General features: G+C 44.8%; 1 protein-coding gene and 1 long non-coding RNA gene across 2 annotated transcripts in view; both read right to left on the reverse strand.

Annotated features, from left to right (window-relative positions):
- ATP6V0A4 (ATPase H+ transporting V0 subunit a4) overlaps nucleotides 1–21,417 on the reverse strand; it is a 32,874-nt gene extending 11,457 nt beyond the window's left edge. The window contains exons 1-13 of the mRNA XM_081212247.1: nucleotides 21,062–21,417; nucleotides 18,492–18,570; nucleotides 17,227–17,321; nucleotides 15,989–16,114; nucleotides 14,279–14,373; nucleotides 13,079–13,205; nucleotides 12,839–12,921; nucleotides 8,245–8,338; nucleotides 7,944–8,156; nucleotides 4,329–4,479; nucleotides 3,118–3,257; nucleotides 2,106–2,263; nucleotides 1,058–1,151 (exon numbers count right to left, since the gene is read on the reverse strand). Coding sequence (XP_081068373.1) covers nucleotides 1,058–1,151; nucleotides 2,106–2,263; nucleotides 3,118–3,257; nucleotides 4,329–4,479; nucleotides 7,944–8,156; nucleotides 8,245–8,338; nucleotides 12,839–12,921; nucleotides 13,079–13,205; nucleotides 14,279–14,373; nucleotides 15,989–16,114; nucleotides 17,227–17,321; nucleotides 18,492–18,570; nucleotides 21,062–21,178 — 1,572 coding nt within the window. The 5' untranslated portion in view covers nucleotides 21,179–21,417. The remainder of the gene's footprint in view (nucleotides 1–1,057; nucleotides 1,152–2,105; nucleotides 2,264–3,117; nucleotides 3,258–4,328; nucleotides 4,480–7,943; nucleotides 8,157–8,244; nucleotides 8,339–12,838; nucleotides 12,922–13,078; nucleotides 13,206–14,278; nucleotides 14,374–15,988; nucleotides 16,115–17,226; nucleotides 17,322–18,491; nucleotides 18,571–21,061) is intronic.
- On the reverse strand, nucleotides 4,817–6,307 carry LOC308596953. Its single transcript, XR_014012754.1, has 2 exons — nucleotides 5,800–6,307; nucleotides 4,817–4,941 (listed from the first exon to the last, which is right to left on the reverse strand). It is a non-coding gene; the product is annotated as an uncharacterized lncRNA (long non-coding RNA).
- Nucleotides 21,418–23,625: the final 2,208 nt, after the last annotated feature.

Consider the following 23,625-nt stretch of genomic DNA (forward strand, 5'->3'; position numbering starts at 1 on the left):
CCCCCTTAAAAGCTAATCCTTGGAAACGCGGGGCTTGGCAGCCCAGGAGAGTGTTTTCTCTGTGGCAGCCCCTGAATTGCAGAAGTCATTCCACACAGAGGTGTGGATCTAACTTTTCTTGCACATCTTCTGCTTACATGCCCAAGACATACCACTTCACTGCTGGCATTCAGCGATTAAGGTCTTTTGTTCAATCTGTACTATTTCTGTTCTGGTTGGAAGGGTTTTGCTGTCCCCACTTCCTTTTATAACTGTACGTTGACGTTGTTGTAACCGAATGGTTTTGTGGTTGTAATAGAGGCCTTATGGGGAGGGGCAGGGAAGAAAGCTCATTCATAAATATATGCACATGTCCACTCAGGAGTTAAGTCTCATTGCATAGTAATTCATTCCAGGTAATTGGATGTGAGGGAAGTGTACATTACTGAGTTGCCCTGCACTAAAATATTTCATGTATTCCAATACAAACAATTTCCAAGTAAAACTTTGAATTTCATTAAACGTAACATTACAACCACATGGTGTGTTTTGCCAACTCTGATGGGAGCTGCAATCCAACCATGGCAGGTTGGGGAAGGCTCAGTAAATGCATCTCACTAAATTGCCTCCAAGAGAAGTTGACATGGACACAGTGCTATACTTTGATCAGCTGAGTGGCAGGTAGAAATTCAGCAAGCAAAATCTTTTCCCCAGCACAGCAATGCAGCAAAGGCTAGCCCAGGCATAAGCAAACTCGGCCCTCCAAATGTTTTGGGACTACAACTCCCATCATCCCTGACCACTGGGTCCTGTTAGCTAGGGATGATGGGAGTTGTAGTCCCAAAACATCTGGAGGGCCAAGTTTGCCTTTGCCTGGGCTAGACCCTTCAGCTGCTGAATTTCTGCTTATCCTTCAGCTGTTAAAAAGACACAGAAAGCAAAGCTGGCTACCCCAATCTGCTACTTGCTACTATCTGTTATTTTCCCAGAAATCTTAGATTGGCCCAACCAACAGATCACCCCTCTTCCCTCTGCCATGACCCACTGCCAGATGAATGTCAGGAGGAGTTCTGATTACCGGATCGATTCCAAAAGGATAGGGGTTTCCAGAGAAAACTCCTGCCACTGCCGGATCCAGCTGGAGGGTATCTGACTTATGAACAATTTCTTCCCTACGGATGAAGAGAGAAACGTGATTTGCTTAGGTTTCCCAAGGGAGTGAGATGGGCTTTCCCCATTGCTTGATGCTTGAAGAAACAGTAACACCAAACCCAAACCCCAAAACATTGCTAACCACTTTGCATTAGCCAAACCCGTTCTGAATTGAGGCAAAGGGAGTTTGCCCCTCACTATTTCTCTGCTCCTGCTCTGCACCCCTGGACACTGCTGGTGTGGGGCAGGGAAATGAGGATGGTTGCAACCCAAGGAATATTCCAGAAGACATTGTGGAAGGGCGAGGGAGACACAACAACAGTACATTTGCAATGCGCTCTATGTGGGGCTACCTTTGAAGGTGACCCGGAAACTACAACTAATCCAGAACGTGGCAGCTAGACTGGTGACTGGGAGCGGCCACCGAGACCACATAACACCGGTCTTGAAAGACCTACACTGGCTCCCAGTACGTTTCCGAGCACAATTCAAAGTGTTGGTGCTGACCTTTAAAGCCCTAAATGGCCTCGGTTCAGTATACCTGAAGGAGCGTCTCCACCCCCATCGTTCTGCCCGGACACTGAGGTCCAGCGCCGAGGGTCTTCTGGTGGTTCCCTCGCTACGAGAAGCCAAGTTACAGGGAACCAGGCAGAGGGCCTTCTCAGTAGTGGCACCCGCCCTGTGTAATGCCCTCCCACCAGATGTCAAAGAGAAAAACAACTACCAGACTTTTAGAAGACATCTGAAGGCAGCCCTGTTTAAGGAAGCTTTTAATGTTTAATAGATTATTGTATTTTAATATTCTGTTGAAAGCCACTCAGAGTGGCTGGGGAATCCTAGCCAGATGGGTGGGGTATAAATAATAAATTTATCATTATTATTGTTGTTATTATTAGCAGCTGCCGTTTTCTGCGGCCATCACACATTTAGGGTAGCATCTAGGTTGGCTCACAAGGACCCAGCTCGCCACTTACGTCCAGTTCCCGCCACTGTACATGGGGCGGACAGACCAGGAAGACCCAAATATATTGAACGACTTGGAGAAGCAATCGTTGTAGATGAAGCCGGTGTAGATGGAGAAGATGCTCATGAGGAGGATCAGGTAGCGGCCGCTGAAAAAGGTGTTCCAGATCTGCACAGGGCGATTGCCAGGGCAAAGAGAATATCAGGAGCAGCATACAAGGGCTGGCAGGCCTCAGACTAAATGTGGCCCTCTAGGACTCACTTTCTGGCCCTCTGAACTCTTCCCATCGCTAGCCTAGCTACACTCCCCTGGTGTGTTTTGGCCTGGTTGGAAAGTGTCCTTGAACTCTGGTAATCTTCTTGCTTGCCTGGAGGGAGGGAGGAAGAGTGTCCTTGTGTGTAGAAACTGGCCTGCTGTGTAAAATTTGCATTTGTTGCTCCGCCCACTTCTGGCCCCCGTAAGATTGCCCAGAAGGGCATGTGGCCCTGGGGTGTGTGAAAATGGTTCCCTATCCCTACAGTGTGGGTTAAACAACAGAGCCTAGGACTTGCCGATCAGAAGGTCGGCGGTTCAAATCCCCGCGACGGGGTGAGCTCCTGTTGTTCGGTCCCAGCTCCTGCCAACCTAGCAGTTCGAAAGCACATCAAGTGCAAGTAGATAAATAGGTACCGTTCTGGTGGGAAGGTAAACGGCGTTTCCGTGTGCTGCTCTGGTTCGCCAGAAGCGGCTTAGTCATGCTGGCCACATGACCCGGAAGCTGTACGCCGGCTCCCTTGGCCAATAGAGAGAGATGAGCGCAGCAACCCCAGAGTTGGCCACGACTGGACCTAATGGTCAGGGGCCCCTTTACCTTTACCTTTATCCCTACAGTATATGAAGAGCCATTTGGAAGAACTTATCGTCACCCTCCTTTCCCAATCCCCGTTTCAAATTACTGGTTTGGAAATAAATTATTTCTCCGGCCCTGGAGCAAAACCTTTGAAGGCTGCCGCCAGCATACAGTTCTGCCTGATGCCACTCACCTCATTGTCAGTTTTCTGGGCTAAGAGGGCCTTCTCGTTGCTGACCATCCAGAGAGCAAAGGCCAGCATGACAGTCCCGTGGCCACAATCGCCAAACATCACCGCAAACAGAAAAGGGAAGGTGATTAAAATGTAGGGGGCTGTGGGACAGAGAAAGGCGTTAAGGTCATTCCTTGAAAGGAAGTGGGTTGTTGAGCCAAGGAGCACCGGGAACTCCCATTTCCCAGCATGGGGAGCCCCATTTGGTGGCACTGGGAAATCCGTTTCCCAGGCTCCCTGGAGGTAATGCCAATCTCACCATATGCCAGCGAGAAAAAGCCAAATGCATTTGGTGATTGAATTATAGAGTGGCCTGACACCTTTTTTAAAAAACAGTCTCAAAGTTTACAGGGGGGTGCAGGATTTGCCTAAAATTAGAGAGGCAGCATTGTAGGTTTCATTAAAGCCCATAATTTGAGTACTGGTTCCAGCAAATAAAGTAAATTAGCCCGTGAGAACTACCGTATTTTTCGCTCTGTAAGACGCACCAGACCACAAGACGCACCTAGTTTTTGGAGGAGGAAAACAAGAAAAAAAATATTCTGAATCTCATAAGCCAGAACAGCAAGAGGGATCTCTGTGCAGTAAAAGCAGCAATCCCTCTTGCTGTTCTGGCTTCTGGGATAGCTGCGCAGCCTGCATTCGCCCCATAAGACGCACACACACATTTCCCCTTACTTTTTAGGAGGGAGAAAGTGAGTCTTATAGAGCAAAAAATACGGTAATTGGAATCACCAGGTGGCACTGTTATACATCACAGTGAAGCCTCTTTTTGGGCAAGCGGGAGGATGGGAATTTTCATTACCAAAAATTCATTATAATTGATGATTGGTGAGATTCTGTTCTGAAAACCTGGCACTGGTGATTGCACTGAATGTCCTGTAAAGAAACATTTGCCTTGCTGACAGCGCTTTTTGTTCACCCCCTTACAATAATGGCTTGCAATAAACAGAACATATCCATGTTGCTTCCCCCCCCCCCTTCTGAAAAAAAAAAACCCATTCAATCTACAGAAACCCAAATGTCGCTGCATTTCAGGCAAGCAGCCCTGGTTTAAGTTGAAGCAATAGGAACCGACAGAGGAATAAAAGCACCTTGCATTTCATTTTAAACCTTGAATCCTAAAAAACACCCACCAAGCTACAGCTAAAAATAGAACAGAGTCCGTTTACCTGGATTAAGTTCCCTGTAATTACCCACGCCATAGGCATCTACAATAGTCTGAAAACCCAAAGTGAATTTATTGGTCCTGTTAAAGGTAGGAGGAGACATCTTGGTTTGTATCGCAGTCAGGATTGGGTTGATTGTAGAGCCGCTACGTTCCTGCAATCAGATAGATGGCAATTAGGATCCTACCCCACCTATGCTCACTCAACCACTTCAATCTGCGGAACTGGCACTGCTAGACATAATATCTGTCCTACATTTGTAAGAACTCAGGTGCTGTTGTTTTTTAGTGTGGGAGCACCTAGACTTTGGAACTCCCTGCTTACTGATATCAGGCAGATGCCTTCACTCAACTCTTTTGGGTACCTGCTAAAAACATTTCCGTTTAGACAAGCCTACCCAGATATTCAGAAAGTTGATGCGTGTTTTAATCTGTTTTCAGTTTATTGTTTATTTTAATTTTCTGAATGTTTAAAATTAATGTCATTAGATCTTTTTATGGATAATTTTACTGTGGTGGTTTTGTTTTTTTAACAATCAAGTCCAGTATAAATTTTATGAAACAAATGTATAAACATCTGCAAAAAAAAATGGATAAATATCTACGACATAAAATACCTAATGGATTGAAGTTGAATCCTGACAAGACAGAAGTACTGTTTTTGGGGGACAGGGGGCGGGCTGGTGTGGAGGACTCCCTGGTCCTGAATGGGGTAACTGTGCCCCTGAAGGACCAGGTGCGTAGCCTGGGAGTCATTTTGGACTCACAGCTGTCCATGGAGGCGCAGGTCAATTCTGTATCCAGGGCAGCTGTCTACCAACTCCACCTGGTACGCAGGCTGAGACCCTACCTGCCCGCTGACTGTCTGGCCAGAGTGGTGCATGCTCTAGTTATCTCCCGCTTGGACTACTGCAATGCGCTCTACGTGGGGCTACCTTTGAAGGTGACTCGGAAACTACAACTAATCCAGAATGCGGCAGCTAGACTGGTGACTGGGGGCGGCCGCCGAGACCACATAACACCGGTCTTGAAAGACCTACATTGGCTCCCAGTACGTTTCCGAGCACAATTCAAAGTGTTGGTGTTGACCTTTAAAGCCCTAAACGGCTTCGGCCCAGTATACCTGAAGGAGCGTCTCCACCCCCATCGTTCTGCCCGGACACTGAGGTCCAGCGCCGAGGGCCTTCTGGCGGTTCCCTCATTGCGAGAAGCGAAGCTACAGGGAACCAGGCAGAGGGCCTTTTCGGTGGTGGCGCCCGCCCTGTGGAATGCCCTCCCATCGGATGTCAAGGTGATGGACAACTACCTGACATTCAGAAAACATCTTAAGGCGGCCCTGTTCAGGGAAGCTTTTAATGTATGATATTTTAGTGTTTTTTGGTTTCTGTGGAAGCCGCCCAGAGTGGTTGGGGAAACCCAGCCAGATGGGCGGGGTACAAATAATAAATTATTATTATTATTATTATTATTATTACCTACAGCAAAGCTAATCCAGGACTCAGCTACATTAGTAAAAATAAAACATTATAAATGCATTCTAACACTGTGACACCAGATGGTACTGTAGAGCCGAAACCAGAATTTTCCATTGTGAGCTTTAAAACGTCCCCTCCTCCTGCGAGCATTTTCAAAGAGTTTTTTAATAGCTGCCAAGGGAATCAAACCCTTCAGCAGAATGTCAATGTGTTTGTGACACACATCACAAGTGCTTTGGCTAAACTTCACTTTCCAGGGTTCTTTGTACAGGAAACCCAGTAGGCTGATCTGTAGCATTGATGTGACCTAGGATTACGGGGGGGGGGGGGACATTGCTCAGAAGAGTTATATATTTAAAGTATTTCTGCAGAGTCCCAAACTCATTTTATCCAGAAGGTAAAAAGTGCTAGACACAACAACAAAATAAAATGCAAAATATTTAAACGAACAAATGAAGACAGAATCCTTTAGGACACTGTCCCCCACTTTCACCCTGGTATCTCAGATGCCGCCTCTACATCCATCAACTGGGCCCAAACACTAGTTTATATATTAAAAATAGAAGCTTATGCAGCAGAGTGAAGGTCAGACAGCACTAAAATGGTACAGAAATAAATAAAAAAATAAACCACACACACCAGAAAACGGAAATGGCTACTGTCAGCAAATACTGCAGATTATTCCATTTTGAGCTTCATTTCCCCAGCATCAGGGACATTTGTTTTCCGATGTTTCCAAAATTAGCTATTGTGAAGCTGACAACAGCTGTTTTCTTCTTCTCAAACAACCCTTCCCCCGCTCTCTCCCACTTCATAGAAAGACTTTTGTGCCACGGAATACTACCTGCAAAATATACAGCAATCATGGGCTGGTTTGGATGAGCTCAGGGCAGTCTTTGCCAAGCTGGTGCCCTCCAGATATTTGGGACTACCAGTTCCATCCGAAACAGTCGGCACACCTGTGTAGTCTGAAACACCTGCTTGATGAAGACTGCCTCAGAGGCTGCAAATGGTAGGGAGGTGAGATTGGGTCCCCCTCATAACACACTGGGTGTACCTGACCTGCCTGTGGTACATATGGATGCCGCCTTCCCCAAAACTGAAACATTAATGTTCGGCTCAGGTCTATCCCTGTGCTATTTCATGCATGGAAGGCTTTAAAAGAGGATCCAGCAAATTCATTAATGAATTTGCTTGCCACAGTGGCTATGTCATCTTAAGGCTGTGCGATATACCACCCCAAACTGATCTGAAGCCCATATTGCCGTATCAGGTTCATAATTTTTGACCTGGCTATCTATCGTGAATCATGATGTGTGCGCGCTATGCAGAAATCACAATGTGGGGAAAACCGTGAAGCCAGCCAATGCCTCTACATAGCTCCATCTTTATTTCAGACATTGTGATATACTGTAGATTGGTTTATCATGGTGCTTAAAGGTAAAGGGACACCTGACCATTAGGTCCAGTCGTGACCGACTCTGGGGTTGCAGCACTCATCTCACTTTATTGGCCGAGGAAGCCGGCGTACAGCTTCCGGGTCATGTGGCCAGCGTGACTAAGCCACTTCTGGCAAACCAGAGCAGCGAACGGAAACGCCATTTACCTTTCCGCCGGAGCGGTACCTATTTATCTACTTGCACTTTGACGTGTTTTCAAACTGCTAGGTGGGCAGGAGCAGGGACCGAGAAACGGGAGCTCACCCCGTCGTGGGGATTTGAACCGCCGACCTTCTGATCAGCAAGTCCTAGACTCTGTGGTTTAATCCACAGCGCCACCTGCATCCCATCATGATGCTTAGTTGGTGATATATCATGATGCTGAAAACCAGATATCGCCTGGTCAACTCATCATTAAGTGGCCCAAAAAGACCCTTGACAATTTCCAAATGGTCCTTGTAAACAACTTAATTAGATGCAAAGGAACCTGCCTTATATTGACCATGGTCCATCTCACTTTGTCTGTGCTGGCTGACAGCATCTCTCCAGGGTCTTCATCAGACCTACCTGGAAATTCCAGGCATGGAACATAGGATCTTTTGCGGGAAAAGCGATCTTTTGCTGTATCCCTCAGCCATTCCCCCAGAGCACGCTAGTCAGGACCCTCTGGAAATCAGCTAAAGAATTCCAGGCCCAGGCCCTTACCATTCCCTTATGCAGAGCCCTTTTTACACCGCCTGCGTCCACCACGGGGAACCAGATCTCAGCAATGACGCACTGCTGGGTGACGTCGATGTTGCACAAATTCAGGACGTGGTAGATGGCCTTCATTTTCTTCGCCTTGATCCCCCAACTCCACAGGTTCACTGACGCCTCCTTCAGCAGCCCCTGCCGATGGGACTCGGTTTGGGTGATAACCTGAGAACAGAGGACATACATACATGAAGAACCCTGGCCAGGCAAGGCCTACCACTAAGTCACAGGAACGAGGCCCAAGGCGACCTACTGTGTTTAGATCCTCAATCCTTGTGTTCACACCAGCAGCCATCTCCCGGCGTTCTCCAGCTGACTCGGGGCAAGGGTACACCGTGGCACGGAACCTGGGGGGGGGGACAAGTCGAAGCAAACAAGCTAGTGACAATCATTGTACTACTGTGTTCGTTACATACTGAAAACAAGGCCTTCTGGCGGTTCCCTCACTGCAAGAAGTGAGGTTACAGGGAACCAGGAAGAGGGCCTTCTCGGTGGTGGCACCCGCCCTGTGGAACGCCCTCCCATCAGATGTCAAGGAAATAAACAACTATCTGACTTTTAGAAGACATCTGAAGGCAGCCCTGTGTCAGGAAATTTTTAATGTCTAATGTTTTACCATTTTTAATGTGCTGTAAGCCGCCCAGAGCGGCTGGGGAAACCCAGCCAGATGGGCGGGGTATAGATAAAATAATAATTATGATAATAATGATAAGCCAGCAGGGGCCACCATCAAGCTGTTTAGTAATCACAGCAATTCTTCTGTGGTGACTTTGGTGAAAACAAGAGTGACTGACTCACTTGGCTGTGCTTGGACTGCTAGCGGCTCAACAGTAAGCATAATCCTTGGTGCACTCAGAGTCAGGGACTTAGGCCACATTCATAACTTTCATTTAAAGCACCATGATAACATGTTAAACTATCATAGCTTCCCTCAAAGTATTCTGGGAGCTGTAGTTTGTTAAGGGTCCCGAGAGCTGTTAGGAAGTCCCTATTCTCCTCCCAGAGCTACAATTCCCACAGTTCCCTGGGATGAGATTCTGATTGTTAAGCCGCTCAGCACCCTTAACAAGCTACAGCTCCCAGAATACGTTGGGGAAAGTTAAGACTGTTTAAAGTGGTATCATGTGAATGCGACCTAAACCCAGACGCGGCAAGTGTCCCTATTTTCCAGGGACAGTCCCAGATTTACAGAAGCCATCTCAGTTTATGATTTGATCCCAGAATGTCCCGTTTTTCCTTAGGATGTCTCTATTTTCATTGGAGAACTGTTGGAGGGTATGCTGTTATCCAACCCCTGAGCCAAGGAGATAAGGTACCTCTGGATGCGAACGGGATCCGTTCCAGAGCCCCATTCGCATCCTGAAGTGAACGCAACCTGCACCTGCGCGGGTCGCGTTTTGCCACTTCCGCGCATGTGCGTGACATCATTTTGAACGTCTGTGCATGCGCAAGTGGTGAAGCCTGGAAGTAATGCATTCCGTTACTTCCGGGTTGCTGCAGAGCGTAACCTGAAAACGCTCAACCTGAAGCTACTGTACCAGCTTTTAGAAGACACCTGAAGGCAGACCTGCATAAGAAAGTTTTTTTTTTAATATTTAACGTTTTATTACGTTTTTATATATGTTGGAAGCCACCAAGAGTGGTTGGGCTAACCCAGTCAGATGGGTGGAGAATAAGAATAAGAATAAGACATCCCTATTTTCATCGGAGAAATGTTGGAGGGTATGTAAACCTTTGCCTTAGTGGGACAAGGGGCAGCATTTATGTCCCTCTCTAACAGTTGCTGCCTGCCTAGCACTTAATGGAACCACTAGGAAGTCAAACAGACCCTTGTCTGCAAAGGCTTTGCTTTCCTAGTGTAATGGAACCCTGGGGAACAGGCTTCTCTCTGCTTGTTCATTCCATGCAGAACTACAGCAAAGGTGCTTTCCATTCCAAACAACAAAGGCTTGGGTCACACAGGGTGGCATAGTTTTCAGTGGCCGCTTCACGTTCTCTGTAACACATTATTATGCTCCAAGTTCCTTCCTCCTCAAAACAGAATTATTTCAATGGTACAGCATGACCAGGCGTTTTAAGCAGGAATAGGCATGAACAAATCTGTCAATCTCATTTTCATTTAGTTTCACACACACCCCTGCCCCCATCTGAACTTTGAGTCACCTCATTTCCACATCAATTTGTAGGTTTCTTTTTTTAAGTCCTGACAAAATTTTGCAAGAGTTTTGGTGCGCATCTCTCCCCATTGTATATGCCATTTTGCCTAATATATAACTTTTTTGCAAGCAATTTCCCCTAAATCAAATGATTTGGCTATTTTCATTGATGCACACTTTCTCCTAACACACACACACACACACCTTTTCGCACAATTCTTTTTCTGGCTGGCGAACTGTGCGGCAAAATTTGGAAAAGCATAAATTTCAAAGGATAGCCACATTTCGATTCGTGTGCTGTTTCTAAAGTGCGTATCAGGCAGGCTCGCATTAAAATGCAAATCTAATCAAATTTCAGCCCCATCCCTTAATCACGAGTACACAGTAGCCATAATAAGCTTGCCTGAAGTACCACATCTTTTTCTCCAATAATACACGGACTGGCTGGGCCGTCTCTTGTTTGCCAAGCTACCATCTGATTACAAGACAGTCCTTGCATATGCATGAACCAGAGTACAAGGCAAAGTCAATAATACTTTGCTCCTTGATTTTAGGCAGAAAGCGCTACGAAAGAATAATTAATCTTTGCTCCAATTTCAACTCTGAAATGGGATCTCCAACAAAATATTCTAAGAAAGAAAAGAAAACCTCAAGCCTCCTAGCCCTTTTTCATTATTATTTCCGTTTCATATGCTTCTGAGTTCTGAACCCATCTTCAAATTAGACTTTTAAATCGTGCCTGAAAGATTATTCCTCTTTACTGCAGCCCACAGATTTGGTACTTTTCCCACACGATCACAGTAACTTGGCTTTGATCTTCTAACAGCCCTTTTGCATACAGAATGTCACTTTTACCCTAATGGCACATGCGATCAGAAGAAAACTCAAGGAGAATTCGCTGGGGAGCCGCTCTCAGGCGGATAGATCTGCTGAAGCGGTCAGCATCATCCAAGCACCTCCTAGTTAAAGAGAGGAGGATGCAGGTAACACCCACTATTTTTTATTCCACTTTATATTTTTTGATAGATCTGCGTGTGGATTTGCCACGCATGAAACTGGCAGAGCAATGACACTAATTAAAAACAACTTGCAGTAAAAACAAGAGCCGCAAGCTCTTGCACTGCTGGAGTTGTACTGCTGTCTCAGATGCCTATTAGCTATTTGTATTTGCATCTTGTCAAAAACAATGCGCCAGAATCTCCAATGGACTACAGCAGCACACACCCAGTTTGGGCATGATTCTGACCTACAGAATCATAGAATTGTGCTGCTGGAAGGGTCATCAACTCCAAACCCCAGCAATGCAGGAATCACAGTTAATGACTCCTTGACAGATGGGCCACCCAACCTCTGTTTACCATATTTTTCGCTCCATAAGACGCACCTGACCATAAGACACACCTAGTTTTTAGAGGAGGAAAGGGGGAAAGCTCTGTTTTTTGCGGGATCAGCTCACAGTTGTGCAGCTTGTTTTGCAAAGGGGAAAAGCCCTTTTTGAGAATCAGCTCAAAGTTGTTGAGCTTACTTTGCAAAGGGAAAAAATCCGGTTTTTATGGGGTTCAACTCACAGTTCTGCAGCTTCTTTAGGAAAGGAAAGGGAGCCGTTTCTACAGTTTCCAGACAGATAATCCAATCAGCCAGTCACATGTCGCTGGGGAAATAAACGGCCTCCGTCTGCAGAACAGGCCGGGACCGGAAAGGGAACCAGCGATCGACCACACATTTGCTCCATAAGACGCACAGACATTTCCCCTTACTTTTTAGGAGGAAAAAAGTGTGTCTTATGGAGCGAAAAATGCGGTAAAAACCTCCAATGAAGGATAGTCAACCACCTTCCAACCCAGTGCTGCCGAACAGCTCATAGCACCATCAAGTTCTTCCTGAAGTTGAGTCAGAGGTTATTGAAAATGACTGCTAGAAGTCGGGGGGTTAATGGAAATTGTAAAATGTAATTTGAATGTTTGATTATGTTAAAATTTCTTTAATAAAAATGCATTTTTTAAAAAAGTAAAAAAGAAAATGACTGCTAGAGCTAGGAAGTAGGATGTTGCCTGGTAGATTGGTTTCCTACTGCTCAGTAGAATCCCAAAGAATCCCAGGAACTGTAGTTTGCACTTCACAGAGCTACAACTCCTTAAAAATTACAGTTCTCGGGATTCTTTGGGGGAAGAAACGTGTTTAAAAATTCAGGGTGTGCGCAGGGCCTTAGCCTTGGCCAGCCCTACCATTAGACAAATGAGGCAGGTGACCTAGTGATGAGGGATAAAGGCAGGAGGTACAGTTTTGCAAAGCGGACTGGTTGCCTCATGCTCAGGTTTGAGAGACGAACCTATTTAGTCACGACCGGCCCTATCATTAGGCAGAGTGAGGCAGTGAGGTGTTGGAAGGAAAAGCTGTATGTGCTACACAGCCTGCAACGCACCCCACTAAGTATCTTGCTGTCCTCAGGTGTGGTGGAGGGTGCTGTCCCACATCCCAGTGCTAAAGTAAGATTCAGCTGTTGCTCCAGTTGGTTTCTGTATGTAGGATAGGGGGGTGGATGGGGGAGGGATTTTGTGGTTCACCTCAAGAAGCAGGAAATACCACTCCGCACAGGATTCTTAGTTCTGTCCCAATCTCTTGTTTATCACAATAGAAAAAACACCTCCGTTACAGCCAGCACTGCTTTCTCAACAGCACATTTCCCCTTACCCTTCACAAATCTTCTTGATTTTCTGTCTGAGTTGCTCCCCTTGATAGAAGATAATGAACACATTCTTTTTCATCTCTTCTTTCTGGAGAAAATAAATGCAACCCAAGTGGAATTTTAAAATAGTCGCAGCCGACGAAATACTACGCTTGCAATTTAATGGCGCTGCGCATACCAAACACAACAGCAGAAGTGACAGAAAATTTTTTGGTTGTTTTGTTTTTTAAACCATCTCCACCTACAGTGATAGGATCCTCCAGGGGTGTGTCCATTTCGCTGAACTTCAGGTAGATATTTCCTCGGCAGGCTCTCCACAGCAGACGCTCAAAAGGCACCATTCTTTCCCTTTTGATCACGCCAGCTATGAATCTGCATGTCACACAAACAGAAAGGATATGTCACGAGTCAACCCTCTCCGCACTAAGCACTACACATATTTATGTTTTGTACTTGTGAAGTTATTGCCTGTGTTGCAGCGTTGGCTGATGCATGGATGAGACCTCCAATTATGTAAGTATTGTATTTAAACTTACTAAAGTGTGTAGTCTCTTCATGGAAAAAGGGGTAGAGATGGAGGTGCAATGCAGGGGCATATTGTAAGTGTCTAAAATGGGGTATTTAAAGATCTAATAACCTGTATTTCCCATGCTTCACAAACCCTGCATAAACTTGTTTTTAAACGCTGCTGGGGACTCTTTCAGCTAGACTAGAGAGTGAGTCAAGCCCCGTGCTTCTTAAATTCAGGCAGCCAGCCATTTCTTTGGTAGTTTCCCACATAACCATGGGACTTCAGGATTAAATTTACTTCCCCAGTTTATTCCCAACATATAAAATATAGGGTAGGTTTGCAACTTAGCAACAAATCTAGGGCTAGGAATATCAGAGAAAAATCCTCCTCAAGGTGCTAGCCATTCAACTAGATCAGGTTGATTAGTTAAAATATTCTAGACTCTTCAACTGATGAAGTGTCCAGAGTTGTGTTAAACTAAAGTCTGTTGCTACAGAAAACAGTGGAACCTCTACCTACCACTGCCTCTTCTTACAGTCATCCCAAGTCACGACTGCGGCAAACCTGGAAGTAACCAGCGGGTTTGCTGCCATTTGTGTAAACGCAGGAGCGGTGAACGCCGTTCGCACATGCGCAGAAGCGGGCAATCGCCGCCTGCGCCTGCACACAATGGCGCCTCTCCCAGCGACCCGTTTCGACCTCCGGATGGACCTCCGGAACAGATTATGGTCGCAAATAGAGGTTCCACTGTAAAGGTGCCTTTCCCAGCCTTCTGCCATAACAATTTAAGTTCTGATTTATTTATAACGTTTCCTCCCTGTGTGTAGATCCACCATGTGCCTTTCCTCTGTGTCACTGACTTTCTCCTCCTGACTGATTTCCTGACTCTCTCAATTAGTTTGCGAGAACATAAATCAGCACAAATGATACTAACCCCAGTTTTGCAGCAACGGCTGCAGGTGTGCTTCTTAACTCCAACAGCCCGGAGGTGTCTTCATTGAAGAAATCATCAGGCAAATTAGTTTCCGTCTGAAATCAGGAATTAAATTTATTCTACAGGTCTAATTTGAAAGTTCACGGAACAGAAAGATTTGTGTATGGATATATCATTATTTAAAATATTTATGAACCTCACTTCAACATGAGATTCCAGGGTAAGGTACAAAAAATGTGAACAAAACTATTCAGACGTCGCATGAACACGATGTTTAAAAGCAAAACCCAACCACAAACAATATTTTGGTTTTTCAAATCTAAAGTTGTTGTTTTTTTTAAGAAAGGCTAAAAACATTAGGCTAAGGTGGGTAGAAAGGCAGTTCCGATTAAAATATCATTTAAAATGTGTCTGAACCTGGCACCAAAAAGGCGACTATCAGAGTAGAGGTAGGGAACCTGTGGTCCTCCAGATATTGCTGAACTCCAATTCCCATCAGCCCCAGCCAGCATAGCCAATGGCAAGGGATGATGGGAGTTGGAGTTGAGCATCATCTAGTTCTTTCCTGGGAACTGTAGTTCTGTGAGGTATCAGCCAGGCTGGGGATCTCTAAATATATAAGCCTCTGTACCCTCATCAAAGAGGGACGCGGGTGGCACTGTGGATTAAACCACAGAGTCTAGGACTTGCTGATCAGAAGGTCGGCGGTTCAAATCCCCGCGACGGGGTGAGCTCCCGTTGCTCGGTCCTTGCTCCTGCCAACCTAGCAGTTCAAAAGCACATCAAAGTGCAAGTAGATAAATAGGTACTGCTCCGGCGGGAAGGTAAACGGCGTTTCCATGCGCTGCTCTGGTTCGCCAGAAGCAGCTTAGTCATTAGCCCACATGACCCGGAAGCTGTACACCGGCTCCCTCGGCCAATAAAGAGATGAGCACCGCAACCCCAGAGTCGGCCATGACTGGACCTAATGGTCAGGGGCCCCTTTACCTTTACCTTACCCTCATCAAACTATAGCACATAGGCATTTTTTAAAGAACAATTAAAACTAGACTTGGGAGTTTGAGAGATTAAAGAGATTATGCTGCCGTATATGATGTATTTTCTCAAGAGCTGCAAGTCCCAGAATTCCTTAGTTCCTGCAGGCAATTTCTGAGCCCAAGCAAGGGGGCACCAGCTGAGCAGGGCAGATGACTGACTAGGAAAGGGTAAGCAGCAGAATAATCAGGACCACTGAAATGGAGAGCTGCTAGGGCTCTTTCATCCCAGGTGCATATTGTGGCCAGGAAAATTCTGTTTGGGCACTGATCACATCTACTATATTTAGCCATCTGAGGGCCACATTCCTGTCTGAGCAGCCTTCGGGGGGCCAAATGTCAATGGTGGCCAGAGACATAGGCAAAAATGGAGGGGTTTAATGGATTTAAGTGTGGCTTACACCCAGCTTTCTCTCTATCCTCCACTCAAGCAAGCAAGAAGCATTTTCAGAGTTCAAGGACGCATCCCAGCCAGGCAAAAACATTCAAGGAGGGCATGACTAGGAAGGGTGTGTGGCTAGGGAGAGTTCTGAGGGCCACAGAGAGAGGCTTGGTGGGCCACATTCTGCCCACAGGCCCAAGGTTTCCCTCAGGGCTTCAAACAAATAATTAAGAGGTTGCTTCCAACCAGTAGAATCTTCCGAGAAGCCAAGAGTGTATTCGAAAATCACGTCACCTCAAAGAAGTCCTGCGTTTTCTTCAGGAGATGTTTCAGTTCAGTGAGTTCCAGAAAGTTCTGCCTCAGTGCCTGCAGATTCTTGTTAGCCTCCTCCAGCTCAGCCTCCAGTTTCTCCAAAACTCCCTGTTTATACCCAGAGCAAAACAAAAGGCATGCCCAATTATTCTTTCATGCACCTCACTGCTGACAAAACAGATCACTATAAAGATGGATTATTACACGGTAAACATTTCAAAATACGTCTCAGCATGTTAGGCAATCTTGCCGTGAATATTAAAATCTCAGCGCTGTTCCCGAGAATGAATTATTCATGGATTACTCAAGATATGTGTAGACACTAAAACAAGTAACAGGAAACACAACAAATCTTCCTTTACCAACATTAGCTAAAATGATGAATGGTGACGGTGAATCTCTAGCAGATTTTGCAGCACAGGCTGTTTTAGGGTACAGAGTTCTCCTAATTTTCTTAACTCATTCAGGCTGCAATCCTAAAATCAGAATGGGGAAACTAGGGTTCTCCAGATAATGTTGGACTCCAACTCCCATCAGCCCCAGCCAGCATGGCCAATGGTCAGGGACAATGGGAAGTACAGTCTAATAACATATGGAAGGCACCAAGTTGGCTACTCTCAGTGTTGAGGAAAGACATAGGTCCCTTTTCATTTCTCTTTATACAAGATATCAATAGAGATTATGCCAGAGACACAGGAGAGATAAGAGAGAGTACTTTATAGCTTGATGATCCAATAATGTTCATATGTTCTCATGATGGAAAGCCACTGGGAATGCCTTTTTTGGAAGACCAACAAAAATGTCACAAAAAACTGAGCAGGCTGGGTCCAACATTATCTGGAGAACCCTAGTTTCCCCATTCTGATTTTAAGATTACGGCCTGAATGAGTTACGAAAATTAGGAGAACTCTGGACCCTAAAACAGCCTTAGCTGCAAGATCCACTAGGAATTTGCAGCCACCATTCATCGTTTTAGCTAATGTAATTCATCACACTGCTTCATTGTGTTTATTTTTGCTTCTAACAAAAGCATTGCCCTACTGTTAACACTGGATTTCTCCCCCAACACTCAGACGGACAAATACAACTCCTTGCAGTGTATTTCTATTAAGAAGTATACGCTTCTCCTAATATATACAATGGGTTAACTGCCAATGCCACACACAACACTTCCCTAGCACATGACTGGCACATGCATGTACCAGTCCCAAACTGCTTACCTCTAAGTCAATCATTTCTCGAGGTAGTGGTGTCTCTGGGCATTTTTCAGGCTTGAAAAGCACTATATCATCCCCCATCTCACTCTCCAGAAAGCCTGTGAGCAAACCAGAAAGAAAGGTGCCATCTAATTTTCATCTGAATGTAAAACAGTGCTATACTATGCATCAAGAGTCGCCAACATGGTACCCACGGGTGCGCATGTACCCCCAGAGGTCTTCCTTGGCTCCCAGAAGGTCCCTCCCCACCCCTCTGAAATAAAGCTCAAAAGAAGCATTCAGTTGTAGCCAATAAAATAGGGTGTGGTGTGTGTTTGGTGTGGCCTAGGACCCACGTACCTACGGGACCGCCTCTCCTGGTATGCCCTGCAGAGGACCTTAAGGTCCACAAATGACAACATTTTGGAGGTCCCAGGTCGGAAGGTGGTTAGATTGGTCTCAACTAGGGCCAGGGCCTTTTCAGTACTGGCCCCGAGTTGGTGGAAAGCTCTGCCACAAGTGACTCGGGCCCTGCGGGACTTGACATCTTTCCGCAGGGCCTGCAAGACTGAGCCGTTCTGCCTGGCCTTTGGTTTGGACTCAGTCTGACCCTTATGTTTCCCTCCCCTTACGGTTTTGACCTATGGACTACTTTTAAAATGAGGCTGCATTTTAAACTGCATTTTAACCTGTATTTTAAATTGGTTCTTCCCCCCCCCCTTATTTTTTTACTGTAATTTTACTGGTGTTAGCCGCCCTGAGCCCGGCTCTGGCCGGGGAGGGCGGGGTATAAATAAAATTTATTATTATTATTATTATTATTATTATTATTATTATTATTATTATTTGTTTGGGGTCTGTGTAGGATGTCTATAACAACTTCTCCCATTTGCAAATGGGCCCAAAATGGGCTCAAAAAGGTTGGTGGCTCTCTGCTGTGGGCCATGTCAAGGGAAGAGATAGCCCAGTGGTGAATAATGGCCTGTTTAGTAAATTACAAAACAAATCCATTGCGAAAGGGGTCTGAAACCACAGCCACCTGCGGGAACAGTATCCTGAAAATGCCCTGATACCAGGAATTGAACCTAGCCTAATGCTGTCTTGTGTTTAAACTCTATTTCTGGGGGAATATATATTTTTTTAATATGCTAAAAAAACCTCTCAGAAAAAGAGCCAGCATCTTTTACTGCTACATCCCTGAGTTACTATTCTTTTTATAAAGCAGAAACCTGTTCCGCAGCTCATTTTAATGAAGAACAGCACAAGAAGAAAGTTACAAGTCTACTTACGAAGGATCCTTTCCAGGGATTCGCATCTTCTGACTTCATTCACAAATTTTCGCTGGAAGCTATTCACATTTGCATTCAACTAAATAAATATTAATAATAAAAATTAGTAACCCTGCAAAAGTAAAAAAACACTCCCTGATACCAAAATGAGCGATGCATTGAAATACAGATAAGTTAGTTTCAATTATGAATAATGAACTGTTGTGAGACTGACGGAAGACCAAAGAACGAAAGAACAAAAAACACGAAAAAAATTGAAATATTTAAGAAATGTCAGTTTATTAGGAAAATGGATGACACGGAAGAGGTAATTGTTTAAAACATATGTGTTTGATCTGTAAAGTATTAGTTTAATAATGAATAACTTAATGTCATTTTATTTATGATTTTCTTTTTTCTTTATTAAGATTTAACAGTATCAGTGTATGATATTTATTTATGTTTCTGTTTTTATTTTTTATTTTCTTTTTCTCTTTTCTTCTTTTTTTGTAACCTTAATTTCTTTTTTCTTTTTCAGGTTTGTAAGTTTTGATTTGTACGTATTTGCAAAAAAATAATAATTTAAAATTAATCCAACCACAACAAAATGAATTAAAAGAGTTCATCTGAAAGGATTGGCTGTCCCTGGACCAATCTTACAGACAAATCTTAACGTTCTTGAAATCTTTCCATCTGTATATGCATAGACAGTACAACTTTCAGAGTATGTACAAAATCCCGCAAGCAGTTGTTTACAGCACCTCGGCACTATGGATTGAAGCAGAGGTGGTTTTAGGGTAGCATAGCCAGTGCACTTCCACTGGGCGCTGCTCTGCAAGGGGCGCCAAAATAATGCTGTAGAACAGAGCGTGTGAGGCGGGAAGGAATTTTAGCGCTGAACAGGGTGCCACTGAAATTTGAGAGCCTAAAGTCCAGCACTGACATTATCAATCCCAATAAAGGAGAAGGAACTCTGTGGCAGAGGCTGCCCTGTCCTTCTGGTCCAGACTTTGTTACCCCTTCTGCTCCCACCCCATATATTAACTGGGGTCAAGGTGCTTCCAGGCAGAGACTGCCTTTCGTCACAGCCAAGATGGGCAGAACTGCCACTGGTGTTGGTGAGTGACAACTCTGTTAAACTCGCTCCTGTGAGGATTTAAATTGACTGCATAAACAGCATACATTTATTTTTATTTTATTTTTTTAAATTATTAACAGTTTTCACATAACAAATTATCTCAACAATTATATTTTTCACCATTTTTCCCTCCCACCTCCACATATCCTCCCTCCCTACCCCCTACGACTTCCCTCAGTTCCTCTTTCTGGTTTATTAACACATATTGTTCTCTGCATATTGTAAAAGTGTAAGAATCTCTAAGCTATCTATCTATTATGTTAACAAATAAATTGGTGTATGTTTATTCAAAACCTGCCAAGGAGTCCAACTCATTTTGTTGATTCTTTAGATACTTTGTAAAAGGTTCCCATTCTTCTTTAAAGTCATAGTTATCCTTGTCAAGTAGTTTGTGCGTCAGTTTTGCCAATTCCACATCAATTTCTCTTGCCACTGTTCTTTTGTCGGGATTTCATCATTCTTCCATCCTTGTGCTATTAAAACTCTTGCCACCGTTGTCGCATACATAAATATATTCTTCATTTTCCTTGGCAGGTCTTGGCAGCATACATTTAGAGAAAATCATGTTTTCCCCAAAGAATCCTGGGAACTTCAGCTACAATACCCAGCACCCTCAACAAAGTACAATTCCCAGGATTCATTGCGAGGTGTATGTGTGTTTGTGTGTGTTAAATGCATTGTGTGTACGCAACCCAGATCAACTGTCTGATGGAGGAACTTCTGAGGGAGAAGCATTTCAAGCATCGTATTCATGCATTGCAGAGGGTTGCCCTAGATGATCCTCAGGGTGCCTTCCAGATCTACAATTCTATGATTCTATAATATCAGGAGGCTGTTTGGTCTTGGGCTTTAACCACACTTGATCTTGTCCTGCTGCTTCTCCCCCAGCGAAAACTGTTCTTTAGCGCTCAATCAGAGCAAACAGCAATCTGGGTTTTGTCTGGATTGTTTTTTGCTCTGATGCAGCACTGAAGACCGCTCTCGGATCCATGCTTTCTAGGCACAGGAAAAGCAGGAAGTGTGGACGAGCCCCAAGAAAGGTGTTTTGGTGTCCAGAGGACATAATGAGGTGGATGAGGGCCAATAAACTGAGGCTGAATCACAACAAGATGGAGAAACTGGGTAGACAACTCAAGATGGAGTTGCCCCTGAAAAAGCAGGTTCATATCTCCTAGAGCCACTGCTGTCCCTTGAGGTCCATGTAGCCTCAGTGGCCAGGAGAGCCTATTTCCAGTTTGGCCCTTCCTGAACCAGAATAGCCTGGCTACAGCAGTGCACAATCTGGTAACCTCGCATCTAGACTATGGCAATCCACTCTACATGGGGCTGATTGGTGACAGAAAAGGCACCGAGTACAAAAAACCTTCTGAAGAACCTTCTAACCCTTGCTGCTGGTTCTTGGGAGTGCAACCAACACCACTTCCCCACCCCACAGGTTCCCATGTCTACTCACATCTCTGAACTGAACCAGGCCCAGCTCTCCAAGCTCTGCCACGCAGCAATAGGCAGACTCCACCTGTAGGAAAAGCTGCGACAGGCACATCTCTTCGCTCCTGAACACCGACGCCATCTTGCATGTTCTTCTGTGGGGGATATTGAGAGAAATGCTGAAAACGATAGCTCTGTATAAGGACTGCAAGATCCCTCCGCGAGGGCTGGTAGCACTGACCAAGAAAGATGTTTTGCTATGGTAGTATCAACAGGGTTGCATCCAAGCTTAGTCCTACTCAGATTCGACCCACTGAAATTAATGGGCATGATTAAATGTATAATGAATTCATACACATACACACACACACACACACACACACACACACACTTATATTCTCTCTCTCTTTCTCTCTCTCTCAAGCACATAGTAAAATAAAATTATTTAGAATCCCAGTATGCAAGATCCATTTTCCCATATAAAGCAGAGCAGGTGTGTGAACATGTGGCCTTCCAGATGTTTAGACTCCAACTCCCATCAGCCTCAGCCAGCATGGCAAAGGACAGGGATGTTGAGAGTCGTAGCTCAAAACAACAACAGATTCTCTATCTCTGAGGTAGACAGCAATGCTTTTCCAACGAAAGATAGGAGCGCTAATTCAGTATACACCAGAACAGGTGCTAGTTTTTAAAAATTAAGACTGTAAGGTTTAAGTCATATGACTAGTAGATTAATCAAGTAAGGCTATAGCTGATTAATAAGTAAAGGCATATTTTTAAAAGACTGAGGGTTAAGCACATATATTTAAAAATTCAATTTTCATTCTGGTGTCTTACTACAATAAGGCATAATTTTGGGGGAAAGAATATCAGAGACAGCCCTTCCTTAAATTAATGTGAATGTTGCCCACATCTAGAAAAATATTGCAAGTTTCTTCCTATGCCCTAACATGCAATTTTTAAAGAACCAATATTCAGCAAAAGCTTAGGATAGCACTGTCAAGTATATTTCAGAATCTGAATGAATCACTAGTATTCACTATTCGATTCTCTTGGGAGCCTGTGATTTCCCCTCCCAGGCCTGTTATTTAAATTGCTTGCCACCCCTCATGCTGCAAACTTCCTAGCTGCATAAGAATGGGGAGGTGTCAAAAGAAGAGAACAAACCCTGAGGGAAAGCAGGTATAAAAAGAGGGCCTGCTCTGTAGCAACTTCCTCCACGCCTCCCAAAAGCTTTCCTTTCCTTTCCGTCCCCCATTCCTGCTTCTGCAAGGAAGAGGAACAAAAGGGTTCTGGGAGAAATTTGGCAGAAGAACTCGGATGTCGCAGCATCCCCTTCAGGGAAGGAGGCAGACACGCAGCATTGAGGAGCTTCCATGACTCTTTACCTTGGAAAACAGAGCAGGAGAAGGCGGCTGCTTGTCAAGGCCTGTAAGACCCTCAGCTCTTTTCCATCCATGGTGCCTGTAATCTGCCCTAACCATCATTTAATGGTTAGATTTTCATTCATGCAGCTGTTCAGAATCAGAAGCTCACAAGTTTCACCTGAAGCAAAACACTGCAGGGTGGAATGCCCAGCCCTTCTCACTGGTCTTATTTTGGGTTATTGGCATTTGACCCATTAAGTTTTTTTCACCTGAAGATTTCTGTGTACTTTTGCAAACTTTGGAGCCTGTGGAAAACTTTCTCTTGGCCCCACTTTGGCTACCATGATGTTTTGGCACGCATCAGATGAGTTCGCAATTAAGTGTTCACCCCTAGCCCAGAGCAGGGATCCTAGAGCATCATTGAATTAATCTACATAAATTTGGTGAGGAACTATAGCTCAATGGTACAACACACCACTGGCACCCATAAACTCTCAGCTTCAGTTCATGGCATCCCCAGTTAAAAGGGATCAGGTAGCAGGTAAGGAGGGGGCAGGCTGTGCCTGAGACCATGGAGAGATGCTACCAGCCCAAGTAGACAAAACAAGACTAGATGACCCTCGCCTGCATTTATTCCTTTGCATGCCAGAACAGTGCCTACATGCATGCAACTGTCCCTGCATAGGACTCTGCACATGGTCAGGAGCCTTGGAAAAGCAGAGTTTCGGATTGTGTTGTTCCAGACCCTTCCATCCAGTCACTAACCAGATCAGGAACTGTTTAATTTCAGCAAGGTTGTGGCATAGTGCACCACCAGACCATGGCACAGAATGGCCATGCAAAGGACAATAATTGGGGGCTTTAAAAGAAGGGAAGGGGCTTGCTATCAGGCTCCTTATCCATGGTTTTATCAGATTCCAAATAAGTTAAATAAATTGTTGTTGTCGTTATTACTATTATTAATTGGTGTCGCTATTACCGAATTTATGACCTGCCCTTCTCCCCAAAGTCCCAGGGCGAGTTCCAACATTTAAACACACAATATTAACGACCCAAAATAACAGAAATAAGGTGTGCACCCTAAATGCTCAATATAGGAACTTGAATGGGCGTTTAAAGACTATTCCGACATTTTAAGGATCACACCCCATCCCTTCTCTAGCCTCCACTACTACAAAACAAATCAACAAAACTGAGAAAGAAGCGATAGGAGGGCAGAGAG

Source organism: Podarcis bocagei (assembly GCF_964188305.1).
Source record: "Podarcis bocagei genome assembly, chromosome: 10".
NCBI classification, from domain to species: Eukaryota; Metazoa; Chordata; class Lepidosauria; order Squamata; family Lacertidae; genus Podarcis; species Podarcis bocagei.